This window comes from Colletotrichum aenigma (assembly GCF_013390185.1).
Source record: "Colletotrichum aenigma strain Cg56 chromosome Unknown KSG_Cg56_contig03, whole genome shotgun sequence".
Lineage (NCBI taxonomy): Eukaryota > Fungi > Ascomycota > Sordariomycetes > Glomerellales > Glomerellaceae > Colletotrichum > Colletotrichum aenigma.
The window spans coordinates 313893-336178 of NW_023500909.1; the positions used below are offsets into that span (position 1 = coordinate 313893).

General features: G+C 35.2%; 5 protein-coding genes across 5 annotated transcripts; 2 read left to right on the forward strand and 3 right to left on the reverse strand.

Annotated features, from left to right (window-relative positions):
- Positions 1 to 369: 369 nt before the first annotated feature.
- Positions 370 to 1461, reverse strand: CGCA056_v004033 (uncharacterized protein; the record flags this gene model as incomplete). The annotated part of the gene is made up of 1 exon (XM_037319289.1): positions 370 to 1461. The coding sequence occupies one exon, from the start codon at positions 1459 to 1461 to the stop codon at positions 370 to 372; it is 1092 nt and encodes a 363-aa protein (XP_037180591.1).
- Positions 1462 to 3244: 1783 nt separating this feature from the next.
- On the forward strand, positions 3245 to 5898 carry recQ (ATP-dependent DNA helicase RecQ; the record flags this gene model as incomplete). The annotated part of the gene is made up of 8 exons (XM_037319290.1): positions 3245 to 3544; positions 3598 to 3930; positions 3987 to 4020; positions 4076 to 4380; positions 4434 to 4559; positions 4622 to 4945; positions 4994 to 5809; positions 5863 to 5898. The coding sequence occupies 8 exons, from the start codon at positions 3245 to 3247 to the stop codon at positions 5896 to 5898; spliced, it is 2274 nt and encodes a 757-aa protein (XP_037180588.1).
- Positions 5899 to 6546: 648 nt separating this feature from the next.
- set5-2 (SET domain-containing protein 5) lies at positions 6547 to 7437 on the forward strand (the record flags this gene model as incomplete). Its single annotated transcript, XM_037319291.1, has 1 exon — positions 6547 to 7437. The coding sequence occupies one exon, from the start codon at positions 6547 to 6549 to the stop codon at positions 7435 to 7437; it is 891 nt and encodes a 296-aa protein (XP_037180589.1).
- Positions 7438 to 8072: 635 nt separating this feature from the next.
- On the reverse strand, positions 8073 to 8722 carry CGCA056_v004036 (uncharacterized protein; the record flags this gene model as incomplete). The annotated part of the gene is made up of 2 exons (XM_037319292.1): positions 8073 to 8172; positions 8250 to 8722. The coding sequence occupies 2 exons, from the start codon at positions 8720 to 8722 to the stop codon at positions 8073 to 8075; spliced, it is 573 nt and encodes a 190-aa protein (XP_037180586.1).
- Positions 8723 to 21127: 12405 nt separating this feature from the next.
- CGCA056_v004037 (uncharacterized protein) lies at positions 21128 to 22267 on the reverse strand (the record flags this gene model as incomplete). Its single annotated transcript, XM_037319293.1, has 1 exon — positions 21128 to 22267. The coding sequence occupies one exon, from the start codon at positions 22265 to 22267 to the stop codon at positions 21128 to 21130; it is 1140 nt and encodes a 379-aa protein (XP_037180587.1).
- Between the last annotated feature and the right edge of the window lie 19 nt (positions 22268 to 22286).

The following is a 22286-nucleotide window of genomic DNA, read 5'->3' on the forward strand; positions in this document are numbered from 1 at the left end:
TTGATTGTCACAATATCAATCCGGTGGTTGGAGTAACTGCCTTCAACTTCTAAGATACACCATACATGCAGTGTCTTGGTGTTGAGCGCTGTTCAATCAGTGTCTCCACAGCAAGCACAATGCTCATCTTGATGTATTGCCTGCCATACGCAGTTGTAAACGGCAGGAGAGACCCCTGATCTCATTGGTGGTTCACCAGATTCAATTGCCGTTTGAGGCAGGATGCGGATCTTCGTCTTGGTTTGGAACAAATGCATGCGTAGACCAGGTCCATCTGCAGGCGCTGTGAGGAAGACATTGCATACTGCAGGTAAATGCAAATCACCTTCGGCTCATCATAGCTTGAGAAATACTTTCCGTTCATCGATTTTATGTGCTCATTTCCATTACATCATTAGGTGCTGTAGCAGTATCCTCCGTCGAGGTTTGAATTACTTGAGGCAGGTCCTTGACTTCCGGACAGCCCCATGCGTGTGCTGGAAGGCACAGAAGCTCCCTTGGCAATCCTGGGACCGGTACCAACTTCAAAGCCGACAGTCTTGACTCCAAATGGGCACATTTCGCAGATGTCAGTACGATCATGGGCACATAGCCGGCATCGCACATGAAGCTCGGTGACCGCCGGAACCCATCCAGAAATCCAGGATCTGTGACCCCAAGATCTTGCAACATCTCGACGAAGGTATCCATGTGCTTATCGTGATCATGGATCTCTGAGTCTAAAGCCATGTTCAACCACATCTTACAGGATTCGAAGCGACAGCGGAGAATGAACCGGAGGGTCTTGGTCAAGTTCTCTGTCGTCGGGGACTCTCTCCCAGGCGGGGACAGTGGACGAGCCTCAAAATCTTCCCTCAGCAGCTCCCACTGTTCTAGCAATCGTCTGATATGGCTTTGCTCGGTTAACAATTCTGGGGGCGGTGACCCATTCGTTTCTGGACGAATGCGATACGGATCGCCTTGTCGCACGAGTCGAAGCGTCCGGCTAAAGACATCATCGATCATGGCCTGGGCATCGGCGAAGTTGAAGAATCCATCAGGCATGGGATGCTCTAGACCATCTAGATCCGGGAAATCTGACGGATCATCTGCCCATATGAATGAGGTGGCAGCGACTCTTCGGAATAGAGGCAAAAGATACTGCTTTGTCCAGGCGTATTCGAATGTGGTGTGCTTGAGAAGGGCAAACCCGTGCTTGCAGTGCTGAATGACCATCTTGCGATTATCCTGCAGGACATCGATGCAGATAAAGAGGATGCACACAAGCAGCACCACTGGATGTGTTTCTGGTGACTTCAGCTTCCTAATGTCGTTGATCGCAGCATTGTAATGATGAAGTGCGAACTCTTGATCCTGGATTCGGACCAACGGGCCACAAGTGCCGCCGTGTAGTTGCTCGGTGAGAGTGCTGATGGCTAAGACGGCGTGTCGAGCAGCAGGCTCGTAGCTAGTGAATTGCATGACGAGTTTCGACATGAAAAGGGGGTCTACCGCGCCTGACAGTTGCGGGCCAGCTTCTTGACAGAAGTACTGCAAAGCTCGGCTCTCTCCAGCGGTCCTTATCCCTGGAAATCCTTCTGGCCGATACAAGCGAAGAGCCGAGTTTGTATGTCTTGCTGACATGCTGCCAATGGGCAAGTAGCCGTCGCAGTGGCGGCCGGTGGCCATACAACGGTTGCATGCCGGCTTCGTCTCGTCGCACTTGACTTTGCGAATTCTAGCAACCATTAGACCGGAGCCCCTTACGAGTGTCTCGCATCGTCACGAAGAAGGCATCTCGGTGTGGTGACAGACGGCGGCCGCCCAGGCACACTCACTTGCAGGTAATGCATCCCGTTCTGGTTTTCCGGCTGCCTTTCCGAGCCATCGCTTGTGGCCGCCCCGGTGTGTGGAGGCAGCAGAAACCCACAAGTCAGCCTCCAATGTTTAGGTTTTGCCGAGAGATTGTTCGTCAGAGTAAGCCACCTGCGCGTCTGACACCTCCTGAGGGGGCAAAGGAGGCACAACCTAGCTGCAGTGTGGTGAGAGACATTGAGAGCCAGAGCTTCGAAGCGGAGAAGAAGAAAAGCCAGGACGAGCTGGTGCGCTTTCTCCCACAACCCCTGTCAGGAGCCACTGCGGGACTACCAGGGTCTAGTCCGAACTAGCCAATGTGAGCATGAGCCTTTGTTGCAACCACTATCCTCGTGGTGGTCAAGGTTGTGATAGGCTGAGCTGATGAACGGCAGATATAATCAGAATTAAGAGCAAGCATGCCGACTGTTGGTTGATCACTCGGCCGAGATGGCTCTGCATGGGATTATCAGCAAGACACTGTTCCTTTGTCCCAAGATTTCTTGCTTGAGAAGTTGAATAGTGAGAGGAGTAGTCTCAAACCTTGAACAACGTTCGAGAGACGTATGGAATTTTCTGTTGAAGATACTTTAGCACGGCGCATGATAGCTTGGGGGGCCATATTTCTTATGTTCCTCGGGGACTACGGATCATTCGGCACGACACGTCCTTAAGTCCGCCAGGCAGCAACATTTCGATATCTTGATCTTGAGAGCCGCGACTACTACACTTTCGGCAAATGTTGACAAAATAAATCGAGGCTAATTTATTGTATGATTACCTCTGCGGAAATGGTCCGTCACTGAGCCAGTACGGCCAGAAGTCAAGAGTTCCGCAAGTCAATGAGCGTTTGTCTAACTCTTGAGAGTTGAACAACGTCAGTCAATTTATTCACTTCCACATCAACCAGATTATTTGGCTCCAAAATCGACCCCCAGGTCGCGTATTACACAAGCCGACTTGTGCTAGGATCCAGAAGCCCGGGAACCCCGGCACGTATTTCTTGGTCGAGCTGCTGCTTTTCAAATAATCCTTAATTTTTCAATCATTGCTGACTTCAGTTACTACACACAGATATGTGAATTCATGATGTTGAATGCACTCAATCACCTTCTTATCATGAGATCGATGAGTTCCCCTCCCCAGTGAGTGAGTGTTCGTGTGAGTGCCCGTGCTTGGGCAGAGGTGGGGCATACCTCGGTCGGATGACTAAGCCAGCTTTACGCGTTCCGCGCCTGCGACTTCAGCGCGTCACTGCGTGGTGCGGCCAGTCCGTCCGGTCCCTCCTTCCCGAATTGGCACACCATCGACCGTTCCCGAACCCACCCACGCCGGCTGCACGATCTAACACGACCTTACCTGGATCGGTTCGTAACTCGATTGTATCTCAGCGATCTAGGCCCACGCAGCAATGGACGACGACTTTGGGTTTGACTCTGCAGATGAGGCAGATCTCCTCGCCGTTGCCGACGGCGTCCCTCCCAGCACCAAGCGGGCTCCAGATGACGGAGACGATGCCATTGAAGAGCCTGCCTCCAAGAAGCACCGATCTGGATCACAGACATCAGAGCTTGCCCAGAAAGTACTAAGGGAGAGATTCGATCTGAACGCTTTTCGTCTCGAGCAAGAGGCGGCGATCAGTCGAATCATTGGTGGCGAAAGTGCTGTAGTGGTCTTTCCTACCGGCGGAGGCAAGAGTTTGTGCTATCAGGTACGCATTTCCACGGCTAGTAGCACATGTCCATCGTTTCTGATGATCACCAGGTCCCAGCTGTCGCTATCAAAGAGCTTGACCGTCAGACAAATTCCAGAAGCCCCGAGGAGAGTGGAGTTACTGTGGTCATCTCTCCTCTGATCGCATTGATGAAGGACCAGGTTGATGCCCTCCGACGAAGAGGTATCAGTGCTGCAGTCCTTGATTCGACACAGACTCGTGAAACCTTCGTCGATATTCACCAAAAGCTCTCGTGTGGGAAGCTCGATCTGTTGTATTGTGCCCCGGAGCGTTTGAATAACGAGGGATTCCTCGCCTCGCTACAGGCCATCCGCGGCGGCATCCGACTTCTGGCCATCGACGAAGCTCACTGTATCTCAGAGGTACTGTCATCGATACTTATTCCGTTTCTTGACCGTATGCGCTGACAAGGACGTAGTGGGGTCATTCTTTCCGGCCAGACTACCTCAAGAGTGAGTTCCATCCAGATCATCAATGTGTGCATCTATTTCTTACCAAAAGCTGCAGTTGCTCGGTTCGCCAAGGAAGCCAATGTCGAACGAGTGGTTTGCCTCACCGCGACCGCCACGGCGGCTGTCGCAAAGGATATTCGCGACACATTCAACATCCCCCCAGAAGGCCTCTTCGTCACAAGCATGTATCGCTCAAAGTTTGTGCCCGTCTGGTTCATCTCCCTGAGAAGCAAGTCTAACACGTCCAGCCTCAATCTTTGTGTTCAAGCTATCAACGAGAAGGATGATCAGGTGAAGATCTGCACCAGCTTTTTAAAGGAACACCCGGGTCCGTCAATCATCTATGTTACAACACACGCAGTAGGTTTGCCGAATTCGCGAACAGGACTGGGCTGATCACACGGGTACTCAAGGGTACTGAAAGCCTGTCCAAGTCGCTGGTTGCCAAAGGCTTCAAGGCGAAGCCGTATCACGCAGGGCTGGACAAGGACGTGCGATCCGACATCCAAGACAAATTTCTACGCAGTACCGACATGATTGTGAGTTATGGGAATGAAGGAAGCATGTCCCAGATTAATGTTCTAACCCTGTTTCCTTGCAGATTGTTGGCACGATTGCCTTCGGTATGGGAATCGACAAAGAGAACGTACGGACTATCATCCACTTTGACCTTCCCAGCAGCATCGAAGCGTACAGCCAACAGATTGGAAGAGCCGGCCGAGACGGTAAACCAAGTACATGCATGCTGTATCTCTCAGACAAGGACTTCTTCCTAAGGAACGTGCTCGTGCATGGAGAACGCCCCTCGAGACTGGCTCTACGCGCGTTATTCGAGGAGATTTGCGATGAAGAGCACTGTCGGCTTTCTCCTGGCGAGACGTTTTCCGTGGGGATCACCATGCAGTCCAAACGAGTTGATATCAAGGTTTGAACCATCGTCCTTGAGCAGGCAACCGTCACTAACGACCAGCAGGAGACGCAATTATCCATCATTTACGCTTACCTGGAGCTCAAGTTCGGCCTACTTCGAGCAGGAACGCCGCAATACTCCGAATACAAGTATCAGGTGCTGCAGCGACAAGAGTACAACGACGATGATACACCAGCAGCAAAAGCGATACGCCGGGGATCCCGAACGGCGAAAATATGGACATTCATCGAGATTGATGATGTTGCGGATGGCAAGCACCTGTACCGAGGCGACATCACAAGAAAATTGGACCATTGGGCCGAATCCGGGGTCGTCAAGCTCCAAAAGTCTGGCGTCCAGAACGTTTTCCGACTCAAGAAGGCGCTGCCCAAGAGCCAGCCGGAGATCGACGCAATGATCGATAACATCGATCAGGAAATCATCAAGAAGGAAAAGCAAGATCTCCAGCGGGTCCAGGATCTCGTCAACCTGTTGACAGGTACAAAATGCATCACGCGCGCCCTGGCGGCCTACTTTGCCGATACCACTCACGCATCGGTCGAGGAGTGCGGGCACTGCACCTGGTGCGAGACGCACAAGCAGGTGGTCCTGCCCGAGTTCAAGCCGAAGCCGCTTGACAAGGATCTCATGAAGAGCATCGCAAGCGTCTGCAAAGCCCTCTGCAGCGATGAGGCACGGAAAGCGAAGTCGAGCAAGACGCCCTCCGCCACCAAGCAGGCTTTGGCCAACAGTACCGCGAAGAACGATCCACGATTCATGGCGTGCGTGGCCTTTGGTATCAAAACGCCGCGCATCAGCAGCATGCAACTATGGAAGAACGAAGCTGTCTTTGAGAGAATGAGCGATTGTGATTTTGATGTAAGTTCATGATTCTGGTCACTTGGATGGCGGCAACGCTGACATGGTGGCAGGAACTTGTAGCCGCTTTCGAAAAGATGATCAAATGATGGATCACAAGACTTTGACCGCTGCACCGAAATGGAGAGACGAAAGTTGCTTTTGACCCTGTTTCTGGGCGTTTAGAATTTGGCTGTCAACGTGTTTTTCCCGGGTAAGAGACCTGTCCGATTGCTGGGCGCACTAAGAAGTAGAGGGAGCGAATGATCAGCACTACAGTGCACAGGGCGGTTTAGAAAAGGTAGAATATTGGCAGGGCGCACAGCTCAAGTTGCATTTTAGTTGAAGAGTTGATGACGATCGTTGCCAATTGAGTTGAGCAATGTTCAGAGCGAAGAGTTCCAATTTTCTGTATTGAAATGTGGAACTAACGAGTTGCAGAAGCTCCTCACAACACAGTTGATTGAGTCTCCAGATCAAAAGGCAAAGTTCCTTATCGCGCAAATAACTGAGTCGTCGGAACACGAAACAACGCACGATAAGGCGAGGACCCTTGCATTCCGTTCCGAGACGCTAATTTCGCCCCGGAGGCGGCGAGTCGGGTGCCCCCTTGCCTTTTTCAGCCAGCTGCCGCTGCGTCTGCCCCCTTTGACCTTTCCGTTTCCGGCAGGAAGGCAGACGACAAAAATATTTCCTCCCCGTCCGCCGCCCCCTTCTCTCCCGCAGCCGTCACAAGAAAAGACCGCCCCGATTCCCCAATGTTCACCGTCCGGCAGGCCGCCGGCAAAGGCCTCGGCGTCTTCGCCGCAAAGCCCATCCCCCGGGGCCAGCGGGTCCTCGCAGACCGGGCCCTGCTCACCCTCCTCCCCTCCGAGACCAGCGCCAACATTCTCCGGCAGGCGCACGCGCTCCCGACGGCCGGCCAGAAGTCGCTGCTGTCGCTGTCGCTCAACCCCGGCAAGGCCGGCGTGCTGAGCTGGGCGGAGTCGCTGTGGCAGAGCATGACCAGCCCCGGGCGGACGGTGCTCAACCACACCATCCTCAACATCTTCCGCAACAACAACTTCAACATCGGCAACGAGACGCAGGCGCTGTTCCCGCAGGTCGCGCGGCTGAATCACTCGTGCGTGCCAAACGCGCAGGGCAACTTCAACAAGAAGCTGGACGCCTTCACGGTCCATGCGACGCGGGACATCAAGCCGGAGGAGGAGATCACCATCTCTTATCTGGATGAGCACCTCGGGCTGCGGCAGGCGAGGCAGGACCACCTCCAGGATGGCTACGGGTTTCTTTGTGATTGCTCGGCGTGCGATCCCAAGACGTCTGAGGCTGGAGAGGCGAGGCGCGCGGAGATTGCGGCCAAGTTGCAGCAGTTTGCGGAGGCTGCGTCGGAGGACCCGAGGGCTGAGTTTGAGTTGATGCTGGCGTTGGTGAAGGCGTACGATATGGAGGGCATTCGGGGCCGGGAGGCTGCGACAATGCACATTGCCGCTGCGCGCATGGCGGCCAAGCTCGGGGAAGCAGCGCAAACGCGCGATCTGGCGTTAAAGGGGTTGCAGCTTGAGGAGGAGGCTGTCGGGAAGGACAGTCAGTTTTACACCTCGACGAAGAAGGACGTCCAGGGACTAGGTGTTAATGTCGATGCTTGATCGGCTTGGTCTGTATTAGATGGTGTATAGAGTTAGAGAGCGACATCATTTATACCCCCATTTCCACAACCTTGACTTTGTTGTCAGATCTACCTCGCTTCCCGTATCAACACCACAAGTGTCGCTTCCAATCTGGACCAAGATGGACACCTGGGACAACCACAACTGGGACAACCAGCTAGCGTACTTTAACTCCATTTCCTAATGCGCCAAAATCCTGTTTGCCCCAGACCTCATCGTCAGAGCCCTCACCAGCCGAGCCTACGCCCACAAAAGACACGCCTTTGAATTCTTCGCCGTCACCATGGTCTCGGCGGCGACATTTCCCACTTCATCGCTTTCATGCACCCGCCCAGTACGCAAGTTGACACGGCAGACAACGCCATCACGCGCTCAATGAAAACTTGACAAGCAATCCCTAGAGTCGCGCTTCACCACCAAAGCCTCGTTCCTGCTCACCTTGGGCCACGGACTGACGATGTTCCGCGAGGACTTCTGCCACGGCGGCGCAATGGCGACCATTCTTGGCGAGTGCAACGGAGCGCTAGCGCTGGCGACCAGGATGTAAGGCCTGATGAAGCCGCTCGTGCACGTCACCCACTCGAGTCGAAGAAACGTACTTATTTTCCATGCTGTCACTTGCTCGGGCTTGGCGGGTTCACAAGCACATCCAGCGCGAAGTATGCAAAGGTCTGGGCATTCTTCAGTCTTTCGACGCTAGAGAGCTTCTCACAGCTAAGTTGTCTGGTAGTTAGCATGGCTCAGGCTCTATTATTATGTTCTCGGATAACTCCCTCAAGAGAGTAACTTACTCTGCAACCGGATACGCGTGGTCAGCGCAACGATTGGGTTTGCCAACTATAGCATCAAGATGCTGCATTTCATGAAGCAGTGCGAAGCCTGCTGACGTTTGCAAGTCGCCTTCTTTCCAATCACGCCAGTTGACAAGCATCTGCGAGTGGCTGACCTGGCGGAAAAAGGGGGGGCAGAGACGCAGCACGTTGTTGTCGTAGACTTCGCCGGCATTGAGCATGCCGGCGATCGGCTCTGTCCCTGCATATGGGTTCGGCTCGCACACGGGATGCTCCGAATCGGGGCAGGAAAACACCAGTCTTGATTTGTCAGGGCCGCCTTCGTCTTCAGACTTGACTGTTCCTGATTCGGGTGCTCGCAGTCCCGAAATGACAGCTTCGTAATTGTTTGCCTTGATGGACGCGAGGGTGTTTTCGTTCGTGTTGTTGTCCAAATTACGCATAGAATTAGTTCCGTCCCAGTCAGAGCGCATTGGCAAGATTTTTGGTAGAAAAATAACCTCAGAATGAGACGAAATGAGGTAATAGGTTATGCGACGACTTACCACCAAACCAGCGCCGATACGCCACCCCCGACGTCCCTGCATCCTCCAAGGCCGTCATGGCAGCCTTGGCTAGAATTTTGGCGTACTCTACTGCAGGCTCGATTTGGTCGATTTGCTCCTGAGTGCACGACGATTCGGTTCCGTACCCTTTCATAACCCAGCTCGTCAAGGCGCGTTCATGGATGCGTGCGGAATGACCCACGCCGGGGAAGCCTGGGACTGCGAAGACATGCCAAGAATGCAAAGTTGAGAGAATGAAAAGCGTGGCAACGTGCACTGAATGATTCATACTGGGTAGGTAAAGACTGTGATGTTTGTGATTACTGATGTCCGAAAGATGTTAGGGTATGGCGAGGGATACAGGAGATTCAACCCATTTCTTATACAATACGGCCCCTGAATGAGTGTAAAAAGGCTAGGCATCTGTGAGAGTAAGCCACAAAGAAGCATAAATCACGATCGAGATATCTCGCGCGAATTCAACACATTCAGTACTAGGGTCCTGAAGAGATATTAATTTATTTGTCCACGTTACGGACTTGCCATGAAGAAGCATGACTCTTATGCTTTTCTTTTGACACACTTATTGCAATTACTATTCAGTAATCGTTTGCTCTCCCACCGGCCTGGCGGAGCTCCGCATTCTGCCCTCGCATGGAACCAACCGTCGCCGGCGAGCGGGTTACTCATCAACCAGGGCTCCGGTTTGGTCTCGCATGGGACATAGGTGCCCGAGAATTATATCCATGTATGACCACGGATGCACCCATGACCCCTAAAAATAGTTGTGGTGGTATCCGAATGCTTCGTCTTCCTCGCATGGCCACGGTGCTCTGGGCGATGTCGGAGTTTTCCGAGCCAAGGGCAGCACCCTCGCGTCAACGCCAGGGTGGTGTCGAGGGTATCGCGAGTCATGATGAACCCTTTTTCCGGTAGGGCGTTTTTTCTTTCCCGTTCTTCGCGCTGGATGGTTGTTGGTGTACAGTCCGTTGCACTAACAGCGACCGCCCCCCTTTTTTTCCCCGCTTATGCAAAAACATGAAAAAAAGCCTATTTTATGCTATAACGCGTGTTTTTCTATATCGCACGTAAAGCGCGCTAAATCTATCGCTAATACCTTAATTACTATTAATTACTATAGTTATAGTAGTATTTAAATATATAACTATATAATAGAGATATAAAATATATATCTAATATCTCTAGAGTAATTAATTTATTTATAGAGATATTATTAATTTAATTAGTTATTTTATTTTTATATTAATTAATTAGTAAAAAGTATATTTTATTTTTATAAGATATTACGATAATATTTACTAAAGAATAAAAGAAAAACCTTATTAAATAACTTTATATATTTATTAAGTATATAATTTACATAGTTTTTAGTAATATAAAAATATATTAAAAAGCTTAATATAGTTTTTTAAAATAAATAGTTTTAATAGTTAATAAGAGTAATAACTTTTTAAATAGCTTAATTTATTTATAATTAAAAGTTTATTATTATATAGATTATATTTAATTATTAATTATGTATTACTAATTAGTATATACTTATAGTTTATTGTATTAAGTATATTAAAAACATATTAAATAATAATAATAATATAATAATATTTAGAATATTAAATCTATAGCCATTAATACTTATAATAATATTACTATTTAAAAACTAAAAGATTTATAGACTAATAATATTATTAGCTATACTAAATAAATAATTTAATAATATAGATTATAATATAATCTTATTAATAAAATATAGAGATATAAAAAATACTATTAAAAATTAATAAAAAATAGAAGTATAATATTATGTAAAACTTTTTAAACTATTATATTATTATAGTAATCTATTTTTTAAAAATATATAAGATTTCTTATTTTAAACTTTTAAAATCTAAATTTATTATTTTATAATTAGTTAATACTTAAACTTATTTAGTTACATAAATTAAAGTTTATAATTATTATTATTCAATAAAATAATAAATTATAATATAAATACCTATATTATATATAATAATATCGCTCTAACCAGCTAGTATTTATTAATACATTTAGCGTTCATAAGGATATTAGAATATAGAGGACTAAATAAATACTAAAATCTTTTATTATATTTTAAACTATAGAGATTAATTAGTTTTAAAACTTTTATATATAAATCTTATTAGGTTTTATATTAAATAATATCTTATATTTAACTATATTTTATAATATAACTAAGAATAATAGCTTTTTTTATTAGTTATTGAAATATTTAATCTTGAAATATAAATACTTTCTAAAATTAAACTTTATTATTATTATAAATAACTTCTTTTATTATTATATACCTTAAATTAAAGATTCATACTAAATATTAAATATTAATCTTAAGTTTTATTTCTATTTTTTTAAACTTTAACCTTATTAAAAAGTATTTTAGTAATTTAAAGTAATATATTAAGAAAAGTATATTTAAAATAGACTAATAATAAAAATATTATTTAGGATTTTATAGAATATCTATATGACTATACTATAGAGATTAAATATTATCTATTTTAGATTAAAAGCTATTTCTATTATTTATTTATTAATTTTAATAAAATAGAGTATATATTTAATAATATTAAACTATAAAAAGAGGATAAGCTACAAATATTAATATTAATAAATAATCTAAATCTTTATTACATAATTATAATAAATCTTAATTATATTATTATAAAATAGATAATTATTAGAACTATAATTATAGCTAGTAAAATTATAGAACGTTTAATTATACGTATATTAGAATATTCAAAATATATTGTTATTTATTGTTTTTATTAATAGCTATATATATATATATATATATATTCATTTATTTATATAGTAGTTAAAATATATTATTAATATTTATAGTAATAATCTATAATAATAATATATTACTGTAGTTTATAGTTAGGGATTTTGATTATAGTTAGAGATAGTAATTATAATTAACTAAGAAGTATTAACATAGATTATATTATTTATAAATGTAAAATTATAGTAATTTTATTATTTATATATACATAAAATAATAATATTAAATTTATAGCTATAAATAGATTTTTCTATGGTTAAATATATTATATAAAACATCATGTATATAGTTAAACTTTATATTATTTTTACTATAGTGATTTGTTTTATCCTCCTCTAAATAATATGTGTCTATTAATAATATATCACTTAAGATTTTAATCTAATTATCTTTATTATTTAGTTTAACTTTGTTTTATTTAACTTCTAACTATATAGATTGTACTTACAATATTAATAATAATAGTAATGAAATAAAATTAAAGAGTTTTAAAATGCTTATAAAGTTAGCTATGTTTAATAATAAATAGCTTTATTTATATTTATTATGTTAACTAATTTTAATTAATATATCATAGATCTTTTATTTCATAGATTAGTATAATATTAAGGTATTAATATATTAAGATAACTTTAACTTACTTAAAACTAACGCTATAAAGTTTTTAGTTAGTATTACTAGTATTCTGCTAAGTAATCTAATATACATTCTTATATAAATATCTTGTTTTTAAATTTAAATGATATAAATAAAAGTTAAAATAAGATATCATATTAGAGAGGGTGTTAAACTGCTTTTTATAGTAAGTATTATTATTTATAAAAGGTTTACTTAAGTTTTTAATATTTTTAGTAAATTTTTAAATAAACCCTTATTTAGGAAACTAAATATCCAGTAATTTATAAACTACTTATAAGCTACTATCTAATAATTATAGTTTATATAACTTCTTTTTAAACTTTTTATTAACATTATATTACTTATTATAAATAGATATAAACTACTTAATAAAGCTAGCTATTTAATTTAAAGCTTTTTAAAGTGAATTTGAATTATTAGTAAGGATAAATAAATTAAAAATATGATATTCAGTTAATAAATATTTAGAAGATTTAATAGTAAAGAAATTAGTAATAAATATTATAAATAATTTGTATATAGCTAATATATTAATAATAATAATACTAATAATAATAGCTATATATATAAATTAGAATACTAAAAATCATAATTTAATACTTTTATATTATTATATATATTAATAATAATATTATTTTTAGTATTAGTTAAACTAGATCTAAACTTTAATAATAGAAATATAGTATTTTTAGCTTTCTCTTCTATTATTATTATTATCTTGTAATTATTATTAATCTTAGTAATATGTTTATTTCTTTTATTTTAGCGATTTTAATTTTTAATAAACTACTTAAAAAAAGATCTTATTAAGTAGTTCTTTAAATAGTTCTATATTATTAATATTAATTCATTTAATTATAATAAGTTTTATTTATTTCTCTTTATAATAAGATTTAATTTCATAGTATTTCTAGCTTAATATATAATATTAATTAAACTTTTTATTACTTAAATTATTCTTATATTTATAGTATTTTAAGTAGATATATGTATAGAGAAGTTATCTATATATACTTTTTTTCTAATATTTAATATTTATAAAATTATTAAGCTTATAATTAATTAGTTTTTATATACTAGCTAAAATGTTTGTTTAATTATTCTTTAAAAATATTTATGTATTAGTTATTATCCTGTTAGAGATTAATATAGCACTATACTACTACTTAATAGTAAAATAGATTTTATTTCTCTTTTTAGTTTATTTAAGAGAGATAATAATATTAACTTATAAAATATTTAGCTAAATAATCCCTCTAATAAATAGATATATCTAAATAAAGATTAATATTAATTTAGATATATTAATTAGCTTATTCTGAATAATAATAATAATATTGGCTTTTTTTTAGATTATATAAATAAAAGTCAATTAACTTTTTATGCTATTATTTAATTAATTTATTATTATTATAGCTATATACTTAGTATATGTTTAGTTTATTTATCTTATAAACTAGTCAGATTTAAATCTCTATTAATTACTAATATATATAAATCTAGCTACTATTTATTTAGCTTCTATAAATACCAGTTCTTATATACTATTACTCACATTTTCTTTATTGTTTCACTATAATTAACTTTATATATCTTCTTATTTCTAATTCGAATAAAAAAATAAATTCTCTCTTTTTTATTAATATTAAAAGCTTACTTTCTAATTACTTTAATTTTATTAGTTCCTTCAATAATAAAAAGTTTATTTTAAAGACTTTGATTTTAAGGATAACTCCCTCTATAATTCTATTGAATCTTTTTCTCCTCACTTTATTATATGAATACCTATTTAAAACAAAATTTCAGCTATTTATTTATTACTTTTTTAATACTATATTAAAACCTCTATAAATATTAGTTTATTTTTAGTAGTATTCGTTTAAACATAACCTAAAAATATTTTTATAAAGTTTCTTATTTAAAATATATAATTAGTACAATTAAAGCTAAACGTTTTATTAAAATTATAGGTTATTATAATATCCTTAAATAAAATATATTATTTTATTATTTCTTTATAGTTACAAAACTAACCCTTTTATAAATAATATTACTTAATATATTTATTACTCTAATAAACCTATTAAGTTTATTTATATTAATATAAATATTATTATCTTATCATTTTATCTCTATAAAACTAATAATTTATTAGAGTAATAAAAATGTAATTCATTATTATAAAAACTTTATTTCTTATAGCTATAATTATCTCACTTATTATAATATTAATAAATGAGCTTTAATAAGTTCTTATTATATTATTATTTTAATATAATTATTAATTTCTTATTAGGTTTTTATATAGCTTAAAGCTTATATAAAGCTTTTTTATATTATTTCTATTTAAAGCTATAAGATCTATATTAAAACTAAACAGAAATATATTACTAAAGTTACTATTAAAGCTATTATTAATATTGATACCTCTTCGACACTTTTTATTAGTTCTCTAGCTATTGTTATTTTTAATACTTTTATTATTACGTCTATTTTAATATTCGTTTTAGTTAAGCTTGATAAAACTTAATTATACTATTTTATTCAAGCTTATTTAAATATAGCTAAAGCTTTTTTATAAAATATATTATATTTGTGTTTTACTTTTACTTTTAGTATTCTAACTATATTTAGCTTATTAATAATATTATTATTATTTACGCTAAATAAAAGAAATAGAAGGTTTATTTCTAAAATTTCCATTTTATTTATTATTTGCTTATCTTAATCTTATTCTAGTTTTATTATACCTTTCTATAGCTTTATATTATAACAAAGTCTTTTTATCTCTTATTATTTTTCTATTTATAAATTATTTTACTGCTCTTTTTTATTTTATTTCTATTTATTTATTATTATTAATTTATAATACTATATATTAGAAGTTACTATTATGTTTATTTATAAAGCTATATTTCGTTTTAAATTTATTAACTATCTAGTTATTTTATAAAACGCATAAAGGCTTTTAAATAAACTAATCATATTTTAACTATTTAATTAGTAGTTTATAACGCTTATTTCTATTTATGTATTTCTATTATATTACTAAAATAAATTTAACTTTTTGTTTATCCTCTTTATTTTTGAAGATAAATAATAATTAAAGATTATTAACTTTTTAATCTAAGAATAGTTTATTTATAATATACCGTAATAAGATAATATAGAAATAGTTATAGATTTATTTAGAATATTTAATTTAACTATAGTAAATAAGATTATTCTAGTTATTTTATATTTTAAGTAAAGCTAATCTAACTTCTTATAAAGTTTTTTATAATATTCTGTCAGCGTTTTTTTAGTATTTACTAATTATTTTATAGTGTATTGAATAGTAATAATTACTATTTAAGCTAATTCTAAAATTAATTTCAGTTTACTAATGAACTTATTAATAGCTAATTAATATAAGTTTATTAGCTTTAGTATAAACTAAACTATGAAAACTAAGTTAATATAGTAAGTATATAAAACGAAAAAGGCTTGTTTTTATGATAGCTATATTATAGCTATTAATTACTAGTTAAATAGAAAATTAATAAACCTCTTAATTATTTTTAATAAAATTAATTACTATTTATAAAACTATTTAGATCTTTTAGTTAAAACGTTTAATAATACTATCTATCTATAAGTAAAAAGTAATACTTAAATATTATTTAATTTTAATAAGTGTATAAAAATATCACTAAAACTAGCTTATTTAATCATTATTTTTATCACTAATAATTAATTTAAGTATACTATAAAATTAGTAATAATATTTTATAAAATGTTTTATATATATTTCTACATTTATTATTATTATTCCCTTCAGAGTTATTATTTTAGAAAGTCTATTTATTATTGTGTAAAAATATTTAACTTTATTTTCATAATATAAAAGAAGTTTATCAGACAATCTATAATAAAATTATAATAAACCTATTTAGCTACTGATAATAATTATAAAAGCTTATATTTTGCTTATTACTATGTTATTTTATAAGTATAATTATTATAGTTTTTTATAAATTAATAAATAATTAAAAACTACTTTAGCTTGAAATATTATTAAGCTAAAATAGCTAAAGTGTTATTTTATTTAAAATATCTTATTATTACTAAATTATAATATTTTTAGATTAGCTATATTTAAATATATTCTAAACACAACTTTTACTTATTAATCTTAATATTTAGATTTAATCTCTAAATATTAGTTAATTAAAAATATTAATATTATACTTAATAATCTATAGTTTTAAGCTTAACTAAATAGAAAAGCTTTATTTACCTCTTTTTATTATAAAATAAGCTTCTTAATATTAATTATTATCTATTTATATGTTATTTTATATTTATTAGAAAACTAGGTTTTTAAATATTATTTTTATAAAAGCTTTTATAGAAATTAACCTCTATATTTCTCTTAAAATAGAGTTAGAGATTATTTACATTATTTATTTCTTCTCTTATTTATCCTCTTATTGTTTTAGGGCGCTTTATTTATAATATAAAAGTATATTAAATATAGCTACTAAATAGCTTGATTATTACTCTAAATAGAAATTGTGTTTTAATAGCTATTTTGTTTAATAAATTTAGTATTCTATTAAGTGTTATTTTTATATAAAATATTTAAAGCTTTTATAATTAATTAAAACTTTAAATCTAAAATAGCGTTTTAATTTAATATCTGATATATTTAAATAAGTAATTACTACTCATAGCTTCTTATTATAAATTAAATAGTTATATTAAATGGAAGTTAGTTTTTATAAATAAAAAGTAATAGAATAATATTATCTTTATATATCTTTTAAAACTAATAATTCTTTTAACATAAAACCTAAATAGATTATTTAATAGTTATTAAAGCTCATAAATTAAAATAATATCATATTAATATAGTCTAAAAATAATACTTAAATATCTAAAATATATTCTCTTATTTGTTATTTTAGATACATAATATTTCTTTTTTGAATAAAAAGAGTAGGATATTTTATGATTTTTAAATACTTTAATATAAATATTTAATAATAATTAATAAATTTTAAGAAACTTTATAACCTTTTTTACTAAAATAAGCATTTCTTAATTAATAATTATTTGTATTTTCTCTATGTTATAAATAATACTTTTGCTTATTTCTAGAATAAATCTTAAAAACTTATATTTTACTAAATTAAAATTTAAGTTAGCTTTTTTCAAAAGCTTAAAAAACTTCATAAACCTTCTATTTATAATCTATTTAAAAGCTACTATTATCAATTATTATATTATTAATGAATATTATTATAAAGTTATTAAAAAGCTTCTAAAATATATTATCAATATATTATTAGAATATTATTAGAGTTTTATTTAGCTTAAATAAATGAACTAGCTATTTAAAAAGCTTATATTATATCCAAAAAGAAGTTTTTTTGTATATGTTTCTATTATCTCAATTTTATAAGAAATAGTTATAATATCTAATTTAATATACTATTTTATTAAATTAACTTTTTAAAATATCTTTTAGATTAAAAAAACCTAATACTTCTATTTTATAATTTTGTTTAATATTTAATAGTTATAGTAAAACTATAATCCTCTATTTAGTTTGTTAATAAGAAATATAAATATATTAATAAAAAACGTACTAATTTAAATGAAACCTTTATTGAAAAGATTTATAAATATTCTTTTAAATATTAATAGCTTCTCTCTTAATATATTATAAAAGAAGTTTTAAAATAAAAATAACTTTTAGCTAGAAATATTATATTTAAAATAGAGTTTACAATTTATATTAAAATAACTTAAAAATAAAAGATATAATTTAGTTAGTTTAAACAATTCTATAAACTTATTATAAATATATTATAGAAATGTCTCTAAATAGGTTTTTAGTTATTTTAATTTAAAAGCTTTTTTTAACATTTTTTAATTTTATTATTTATATTCCTATAGCTAATTTAAATAACTAACTTTCATTAGTTTTCTAATAAATCGTTATCAATAAAGTAGTATTTAATTAATAAGCTTTTTAGATTTTCCTCACTTTTCAAGGTTTTTATTTTATTTTAATAAATAATGACCTCTATATCTTTATACAATATTTATTTCTCTATTATATATAATATAATACTATTCTATTCTATTTATAACTTTTCTAAAAAGAGCTTAATATTTAATCTCTTTATTATATAAATAAAACTTTATGATATATAACTTCTAATTTTGAAATATAGTATAGCTATATTTCTTATTATAGCTTAAACTAAATTATTAATAAAGCTTTATAATTACTCTGTTTAATAAGTAATATATAATAAGGTAATAAATATATTAATAGTTTATTATTATAGTTATATGTATTATAACTATAATCTATTAAAATATTAATAAAAATATCTTTATTAACTCTAACTACTAATATTGTAAAAGGCTTATTTATATTATATTTTAACTAGAATTATTCCTATTCAGCCTATTTCTTCTCTATTATCCTTAATACTTAAGTTTATATTAAAGTTATTTATTTCCTAAATTAAAAATATTTACCTTTTTTTAACCTCTTTTAGGTCTAAATATATTCTTTTTCTAGTAGTTTTTACTATTTTAAAACTATTATTTAACCTTTTAGCTTTTAATAGTCATTTACAAATAGTTAATTTAATAATATTTAAAATAATAATATATTCTTTTATTAAAGCCTTTATTTATTTTATTATACAAAATATGTATTAATTCTATTATTTTAATATCTCTATTTATATCTATTTTAATAAATAATATTTTTACTCTAAAAGTTATAAATTAATATTAAATGTTATAAATATAATATAATCTCTTTAGTTTCTATATAATACTTTATATAAAGCTTATACATTTAGTATATTTATAAGAAGTTAAATAGTTAACTTAATAGTTAAACAGTTTACAAAGTAATATTGTTTTATAAATAATTAAACTAAATACTATTTAGCTATATTATATTATTTATTTTTATAATAATATATCTGAAATAGAGTAGAAATAAAATAAGACCTTTATTATATTTTATTCTAAGCTTCAATAGCTTTTTAAAACCTTTATTTTTAATATTTAAGTTATTATAAATATAGTTTAAATATACTAAAAAAGCGTTTAGCTTAAATAAGCTATTATTATTTTTAAGCTATAAAAAGCTATAACTACTAATTATATTTTAAGTTTTAAATAAAAGTTAATTCAATATTATATCTTTTAGTTATTTAAATAAAAAGCCTAATCTATCTTAATCTTATTATATATCTATTATATTTATGTAATATATTTATTATAATTATTTTTAAACTTAAAAAGATTTAAAAAGAGCTTTAAACGCTAAATATTATTTATTTCCTAAATAATATCTAGTTTAAAAAGTAATAACATTAATAATAACATTAATAGAGGTGCTATAAAGTTTAATATTAATAATACTTTATTGTTACTATTTATTACTATTTATATTAGCTTCGTAATTAATTTGTTATGAGCTTATTATAAGATTATTATATTATTAAATCAGTTATTAAGCTTATTAATTACTATATATATTGCTTCTAACACCTCTTTATTTATTAGCGCTATTTTTAAATTAATTATTTCTAGCTTAATTAGCTCTATTTCTTATTTACTATCTACTACGCTATATAATTAGTAAAATAAGCGTTTAATAAAGCTTAAATATGTAAAAAGCTAACTTTTAGTTTATTTAACTTAAAAGTACTTCAATTATAATAACCTAAGCTAAAAAAAGGAAGTTTTTAAGAGACTCTTTACTTAGAGGAAACATAGGTATAAAACGTCTATTAAGCGAATATAGTTACTAAGAATAGAATTCCTAATAGTCTTTACTATCACCTAAACGTAATAAGTAAGCATAGCTTATAATAAATAAGCCTTCTTAATAAATATAATAATCTTAATTAATAATAAAATAGAGTATTAAAGAGGATCTTTAGTAATATCTTATATTAGTTATTATATATATTATTATTTCTATATAGTATTAGTAATAAGTAATAGATAATATTTAGATAGATCATTATCTATTTATTAAAGTATATAGTAACGCTTAAGAGGTATTCTAACGCTTTTAGATTATAAAATTTAATAGGAATAAATTAATTTAAACTATTAAAATAAGTTAATTACTATATTATAAATATCTATATAGCGTTAGGTAAATTTTTATCTATGTATAGGGATTATACGTACGTAATTTCAGTAAAAAGGGGGGGGCGGACGCTGTTAATGCAACGGACTGTATCTAAAATCTAAAAGCTCTCCAGTACGCGTGTACACTCCCTTTGCAAAATTGTAAAGTACTGGATTCGCTTTCTTGAAAGTTGCCCGAGGGCATTCTTATAGTATGGGCTGTGAGCCCCGAGCGCTAGAACATGGGCCAGTAAGTCGAGCTTGCCAAAACGGCTCTCCACGGGCCCGGTCTGTTGAAAAGCCTTTTATGCCATATTCACTTGCATAGCTGCGCTGGAGAAGCTGTCATCTGTTCGTACTCAGCAATCTCCCTGGAGAGAGTCTGTCATAGATGAAGTGTGTGCTCCAGCAGCATGAACTATTAAAGCTCCAAGGAGACTCCAGCAACGGAGCAACAGTGAAGTCGGCGAAATCGGCGAAATCGGCGGACGTGTGGCATACTTAAGTGGTAGGAACAGTGGTAGGAACAGTCCATGCAAGGTCGGAGGTGAACTATGTGGTGTTGACTAAGAAAACGGAGGTATTCGAATCTCACATCAAGGGGAAGTTTTGAGTTGGGTATGTAGACTCATGGAATGGTTCATTCTGTAATAGCAAAGGCATGTCACTAGAGCTCAACAGCAAGCACTCTATCGCAACAACGGCGTCTCCTCGTCAGTGCCAGCCCTGGCCTCCCCGCTGCTCTCCTCATTGCCGTGCCCTCCAGCCAACCAGTTCTTGAGATGCTCACGAATCTCACTATCACGGTAGATCCACGCAACACAGATTCCGGCGCCAGGGCCGAGGGAAATAACCGCGGCAACAGCCACCAACGCAACCTTCCACCCACCCTCGACGAGCAGCCAGTACAGCACCGTAAACCCGATGAACGTAACGTCAATCTCGATGAACTTGACGGTCGCGCGCGTCATCTCCTTACGGTCGTCCCTCTGGAACAGACTCCAGATGAGGAAGACGTGTGAGACGACGGAGCAGACCATGGGCACGAGGTAGACGAGCAGCAGCGAGACGGTGTGCGACTCGAGGTGGAAGCTGCGGCGCTGGCGCTTCTGCAGACGCAGCACGCCCCAGCGGACAGCCTGCCGGACGAGCGAGACCCACACGGGGAAGAAGAGCCAGACGGCGATGGTGGCGGGCGAGTTGTAGATTAGCATCAGGATAGAGGGCAGGACGAAGCCCCAGGCGACGCTGACGGGGATGGCGACGATCTCGGCGTCGACGCTGAGGTGGCGCGCGTGCTTGCCGAAGTCCGGGTCCTTGGACTCGGCGCTCTCGACGACCTGCTTGCCGGCCTTCTTACGCGCGAGGTAGATGGAGCGCGAGCGGTGGAAGAAGGCCGGGACCATGACGAGTTCCCAGACGACGGCGCCGCCGATGAGGTTGAAGACCAGCCAGGGCCCCGTGGGGTTCGCGATGAGGACGTTGGGGGCGTTGCAGATGCGGGCGGCCTCGACGGTGGTGACGGTCATGAGGCCGGCGATGAAGGAGAGGACGGCGGACATGCTGGCGAAGGTGCGGGCCGAGTCAAGGGCGTTCTGGAAGAAGCTGATGGCGAAGCAGACCGGGGTGCCGAAGACGGGGACCTTACTGATGGCGGGGAGGCGCGCGCGGGAGTCGCATTGCGAGTAGAGCAGGGCGATGTTGACGTCGGAGTGGATGAAGAGCGCGGCAAAGGTCGCGATGGCGAGGAGGACGGGGATGACGAGCAGGACGCGGTAGGACAAGACGTGGATCGGCACCGGCCAGCACGTCGGGGGCCAGGATGCCATTTTGGGGGTGGTCTCTGAG